The sequence below is a fragment of the Silene latifolia genome, chromosome X, assembly GCF_048544455.1.
Source record: "Silene latifolia isolate original U9 population chromosome X, ASM4854445v1, whole genome shotgun sequence".
Taxonomy (NCBI): Eukaryota; Viridiplantae; Streptophyta; class Magnoliopsida; order Caryophyllales; family Caryophyllaceae; genus Silene; species Silene latifolia.
Window position 1 is genome coordinate 32,259,737 of NC_133537.1, and position 6,732 is coordinate 32,266,468.

General features: G+C 43.1%; 1 protein-coding gene across 1 annotated transcript; it reads left to right on the forward strand.

The window, feature by feature from the left end:
• The first annotated feature begins 4,794 nt into the window (after positions 1–4,794).
• On the forward strand, positions 4,795–5,931 carry LOC141617146 (uncharacterized). Its single transcript, XM_074434327.1, has 4 exons — positions 4,795–5,005; positions 5,243–5,542; positions 5,600–5,686; positions 5,771–5,931. Exons 1-4 carry the CDS (start codon positions 4,795–4,797, stop codon positions 5,929–5,931), a joined length of 759 nt encoding a protein of 252 aa, XP_074290428.1.
• Positions 5,932–6,732: the final 801 nt, after the last annotated feature.

Here is a 6,732-nt window from a genome sequence, read left to right on the forward strand (position 1 = left end):
AAAAAATGCTCACCACTACCGGCCAGTACGCCAACCTCCCGTAGAAGAACGACGAGTAGTCCTCGCCAGGAAGAAGGAGGGCGTCACCACCAACGCCAGCCAAGTCAGCCTCCCTCTCTGCCTCAGAAGGCTCCCTAAACATCGTCCTAGGAGGATCGACGGGAACCGTCAACACGTCCCGAGAGCACTGACGAGCCAAGCGCTCGCCCAAGTACCACACAGGACCCATCGACGTCCTCAACAGCAGCCGGCTCGAGCTCCTAGGTCGAAGGACCTCAGCCACAAAAGGAGGCGCTCCAGCGTACTCTGCCCAAGGCCTGGGCACCCACTGGGACAAGACAAACAAGGAATCATTCTTATGATCGATTAAAAGCAATGAAGAAGCAAAATGAATGTAAGTGAGATGCTCACGTTGTCCAGCTGAAGAGCGTTCATGTCCCGCCGGTAGACACCGTGAGAGGAACGCTTGCTCCTCGTCCTGCATATCACCCAATCCCTCACGACGGGATAGACCCTCTCCAGCGGCTCCGTCCTCTTGGGCGAGAGGCTCGGAAAGTAGGAGTACACCCACACCTGTGAAACAAGATGGTCAATAACGATATTTCGTAATTTGATAATGAAAAGAATTGATTTTAGTCTCGATGAAGGTTCATACCTCCAACAACAGTCCATGGGATCCCTCCCCGAAGTAGAAGCCTCATCACCTGCAACATTAAAGCAAATTTAGGCCGCGTCACGTGACGACCAGCCTTGGTTAAGGGATTTTCGAGCCTTCGGAAGCCCTGAAATCCCTCCTTTCTCGCCATCTTTGGCCATATTTTCATAAACCCGATCACTCATGTGGTAGTTAGGTTCAAGTCAAGCCTAATTTGAAGCCTAGCTCTGGGTTCGAGTCGAAATTTCGGCAGCATTTCGTTATAACGACGATTATGCCCTAGAAAAGTGTCCTGAAAAAGCCGTCACAAACCAAAATTCCGAGATGGTAGAAAGTTTACCCATCATCCAAGGTTCCCAAATATCAAGTTTCATCGCAAATGGGCAATCCTAAGGCTATTTTTGAAGCAATTTACGATCTAGCTGTGAAACCGTCTCAATTTCACTCAAATGCTCAAAACTTAACGAAAATTCGAAACAAACACATGGTTATGTCCCTTATACTACCAATTATCCATTTATAATATCAATTTTACAAGGCAAATGCATTTGGGGGAAAAGCCCCAAATTTTCGAAATAATTGGGTTGAAAACCCTATTTTTTTTGATCCAAATTGAGCAAATATAGAAGATTAATGCAAGAATGAGACACATACCTTGATTAGTCATGATTAATGCAAGCTTTTGGATCAAACCTTGGCGGAAATGGTTGAGATTTGAGAGAGAAAGGGATGATTTGTGTTTCGAGTAAATGAAATAATCCCTCTGTTTATCGCGTTTTTACGCAGAAAATACACCCTTGGGAACAGACGCAGCAGGTGCTACGCCTATTCCAAGAGACGCAGCTCTTGCTGCGCCTCTTCCTGGTGTTCCCTCCATACGAGTTTTAAAAAATTCGTTATGAGTTCGTTATTTGTGGGCCCATCTTTGGTGCGCCTCTTCCCCAATGTTATTTTATTTTTTTGGTCCGTTTGACGATTCATCATTCTTTCAGACCCGTATTTCTAAGCCAACAGCAGACTAACATACGTTATTTATCGCTTCCAAGACCTTGCTTGTCACAACGAGCAGATATTCCTTCATAGGTGTTTCGACACGCCTTCATTATATTTCCAACGAGAGTAAGCGGATAGAATTTCCCTCTCGAGACATGGAGATTAGTTCCAGATTATGTTCCCCAACGAGAGTACGTGGATAGACTTTCCCTCTCGAGACATGGAGATCAACATCGACCCCGAATTCTTCCGAACTTTGTTTGAAGCTGAACACAAGCAAATTTCTCCCAGCAGTTCCCGACTGTGTCCTGCTGTCTTTCCTCATATCGTTCAGATGCCCCCTTTTCAGGAATAAGCCTTCGTACTTTCAGACACCAAGTTATATTCAGACCCCAAAGAGTTTTGCCGAAGTGCCTTCAGTCCCGTTTCGTCCAGAAGTCTCATGTATGATCTCTTCTTATGGCTGGCGAGCCTCCTTACGTAGTCTAATGGACTTTAAACGACCCTCCCCGATAGTCGATAGACTCTAAAATGTTCCCGACGACAAGTCCTTGGCTCAGACCCCTTGAGCCGCCTCGCGTCGCCATAGTCGTCAGGTTGTAATCTTCGATTGACCTGATGGCTATACTTTGACTTTCTCCTTGTCCAAGCCTCAGTCAAAGTGGGGGCTCTGTAGATACCTCATTTCTGCACCTCTCGCAAACCACCCGGTGATGATTGGGTCGCATGTTTGGTACGCGAAACGATTTGTGACAGTTCTTAAGTTTATCGTCTAGTGATTGCTCAAATACTAATGTCTACCTCTTAGTTGTCATCTACGTGCCGATACGGTCGTTTTGACAGTAATTAGAGTACATTTGGAGTCCGGGCCTAAAACCGTCTTCATTTTCTGATAACCGTTAAATCTCGAGTCGAATGTTGGAATGTTAGGATATTTCTATTCCATATTTTATAATTATTTCACAATCTTTATTCTTTGGTAAACAATTTCCCGTAATATTCATACAAGATATTAAGGAAAACCAAATTATTCCGTCCTTCTATAACTCAAACACGGAAATCTTTCTTCCGCAGGAGGAAATCACTTGGGAACAGACGCAGCAAGTGCTGCGCCTCTTCCAAGAGACGCAGTGACTGCTGCGCCTCTTCCCAGGTCCTTTTCTGCGTTTTTTTCGTATCTTTTTCATATCTTCCCGAGATTCACTTCCAAAGACTCTCCGAAACCCTAATTCCTTCACGTGATTAGTATAAATAGGAGCCTTCGCTCCTCATATTTCTCACGCGTGTGTCCGCCCTTCTCTTCTCCCTTTGCATTGTAGACCTTTGTTCTTACTTTTTGGCGTCTACGTGCTTGAACATTCGACCACGTAAGCTCGGATCCTTCAGAGTACCAGCCTTGTTTGCATGATCAATTTGACCAACTCCACATCAATCAACTTAATTAATCTAATCGTTTTTCTCTTACGAGGGCACTTTCGTCTACATTCGAGTCGAGCATCACTAATCGATAACTTAGTTTATCTCGTTTCGTCAAACATGTAAGTCTGAGGGTGTAAATATCTCTTTTATTTATTGTTATTTACTTTTTGTATCACTAATGTAAGGTTTATGTCGAAAACACCTTGTTAAAACCGATTTCTAAAACCGTGCTTTAAAACCTCTTTTTACGGATTTCCAGAAAACAAACCGTCGAGAAAGGACGCAGCAACTGCTGCGCCTCTTCGAGGGAGCGCAGTTCCTGCTGCGCCTCTTCGTGAGGCTGCCGCAATTCCTGCTTCCTTTCTTCTTCCTTCGTCCTCTGTAATTCGTCAAGCTTTGTTTTGTTTCGCTTGTTTTCTCTAATTCTTCGATACAATAGTCTAATAATTCCATCTATACTATTTATCATTCATTAACATGTTTAGTTCATCATTAAAATCCGGCTTAAATCCCTTATAAACTCATATTCGCGGGTTTTCGTTATTAAATTCAATCCGGGTTGTAGGAATTCGATTTGTTCATATCGGGTTTCTGGAATTCGATCTTTGATATATTTTCATCCGTATTTTGTCGCATTCGTCATTAATTTGTCATTAATTAGTCATGTTTAACCTAATTAGTTCACCTATGTCACCAATCAATCGTTAATTCATGTAAATAATCCGTTTGCATCCGGCTCATCCATGTTTTATTGCTTTTATGACCATTAATCACATGTAAACAACCTATTTATCACTTTCATCCGAGTAAATATATTAATCAATCCTTAAAATCACCGATTAATATTAACGATTTGCGATTAAAACTTCACAGCCCAGAACTCGCCCTTGAACAGAAAAGAATCGGGCCGCGCCTCTTCCAAAGGCGCGATCTCTTAATGCTGTTTGAGTTGAATTGTCTCGAACTCCGTTGTTGCTTGACCTAGTTTAATTAGCTTACGTATAATTGACTATTAATCTTATTACCGCCTACTGATCTGTTAGTTAATTCTTTCTTTTACTTCCTTTTCTCAAACTATCCGTTTTAAAGGTATTTTCGACATAAATCAATGAAACCCGATGTAATCATTGTAATTTTCATTATTGTAATTTTCTTTATTGTAATTATCATTGTATATATTGTATCCATTGTATGTTTTCACATGTAATTGAGCATTAAATCCTACTTCGACCCAATTGTATGCTAAAATATGTGTCAACCGACTTAGTCTAATTCTCACATGTTAGGATTAAAACTTGGATGTTGCATTGCATGCATATAATCGACGATATATCAAGTATATATGATGTCCCTAATCATTAGTAGAGGCCGTTATCGAGGCGGAAGGGATTAGGTGTTCAATCAAAAGAGCTTCCTAATACGTACCCTCACCCCTTACTCCAGATCTCTGTGAACATCCGTGTTCATTGGCATCCACGAGAGTCATTCTAGACATAGAATGCTAAGGGTAACGATTGCTTAGTGTTCATGTCACTACTTTGTGTCTTGACATGACACGAGGTATTCGAACGGTTCCAATTTCCCATAAAAATTGGTGGCGACTCCAACACATGCAAACGCTTGTTCTCTTCCTCCCAAGCGCCCCCGTGGGCCCCCGTTGTCCACAACACGTTGTGACCAACTACCCACTGAAGTCTATCACGAGGAAACCTGAACTGTCAGGTAGAATGTCGAAGTGGTCCGTACACCTTAGTGGATATGATATCCAGTATGACCCCAGAACAGCAATCAAATCGCAAGCATTAGCCGACTTTGTCGCAGACTTCAGCCCAGCCATCCAAAATCTGGCAGATGAGGAAATCCTCACCCTAGAGGGGGACAGGGAGGTAGAAGTCTGGCAGATGCATATCGACAGAGCCTCCAACCAGAGGGAGGCAGGTGTAGGGTTGATCCTACGGTCACCACACGGAGATCTGATAGCACAAGCAGTAAGATGGGAATTCAAGACAACTAATAATGAAACAGAATATAAGGCCTTGATATTAGGAATGCAGCTAGCTCTGGAATTAGGGGTCAGGCACCTGCACATATCCAGTGACTCTCTACTAATAGTCAACCACGTGAATGATGAGTTTATAGCCAGAGATTCAAAGATGATTGCATACTTAAAAATAGCAAAAGAGCTAAAACAGAAATTCAAAACTTACAAGCTCAAGCAGATTCCCAGGGATCAGAATGTGGAAGCAGATGCCTTAGCAACTCTAGGGGCAACGTTCAAGCCAACAGAACTATCCAGCATTCCTATCGCACATATGCTAGAACCTTCTATCCAGAAGATAGATGAAATAGACAATGAAATAGACAAAGTAGAACTGGAGGATCATCGGGACGAAGTGGGAGTTCAGACAGCTACGGAGGCCGGGGAAGGCTCTCAGCCAGTCGACCAGCCATCTAACCAACCATTTGCACAGGCAGGCGACTGGGATTGGTGCACACCCTACCTAGACTGGCTGCGTCATAATAAACTGCCAGATGACAAGAAGGAAGTGAGGGCTTTCAGAGTAAAGGCCTCCGGGTTTATACTTATTGATGATGCACTATTGAGGAAGTCACTGGCAGGTCCCTACTTACGATGCCTGAACAAGGAGGAGGCGCAGACTGTGTTACATGCTCTCCACAGTGGTGAATGTGGAAACCATGCAGGGGGCACGAGTATGTCAAATAAAGCTGTCAGACAAGGATACTTTTGGCCCCTAATGAGGGAAGATGCAACAGAGTACGCACGTAAGTGTGACGCCTGCCAGCGTTCAGCACCAATGATCCATCAACCAGCAGAGCCCTTGCACCCTATCATTTCTCCCTGACCGTTCATGACATGGGGCATGGACATAGTAGGCCCTTACCAAGAGCCACAGGGAACAGAATATGGATGCTAGCAATGACAGATTACTTCTCCAAATAGATAGAGGCAGAAGCATTCACAGAAGTAAAGGACAAACAAGTCATCTCTTTCATAAAACGCAATATCATCTGCAGGTTTGGTATCCCATCAGAGATCATATGTGACAATGGCTCACAATTCATCTCCAACGATGTTAAAGGGTACTGTGCCAGATGGAACATCACCTTGAAAAAATCAACACCCAGGACTCCAAAGTCTAACGGGCAAGCTGAGTCCAGCAAAAAAATTATCATGGACAACCTGAGAAGGAGGTTACAGGAGTTAGGAGGAAAGTGGGCAGATGAATTGCCACTGGTGTTATGGCCAGATAGAACGACTACTATTGGATGTTATGGTCTAAAAGCGTCTTGGGAGTAATAAGTAGATTTTAGCTTACGGAGTAATGTACGGAGTAACGACTACTATTGGATGTTATGGTCTAAAAGAGATATTACTTTTAATAATAAGTAGATTTTAGCTTACGGAGTAATGTACCATGAAAAGCCAAATTATTTTAAGCAAAGAAACAAAAATCCGGTAGTAGGCATACTACCAATTCCATATCCTTGTATCTTTGTTCTCTTTCAACTTTTGAACTACTATTGGATGTTATGGTCTAAAAGCGTCTTGGGACCACAATTGCTCTGGTACCCCATGAGATGGCGTCAGGTACTTCATATCATTCTAATAGGCTTTTCTGTTTTTAGGCTTCTCTAGGTACGTC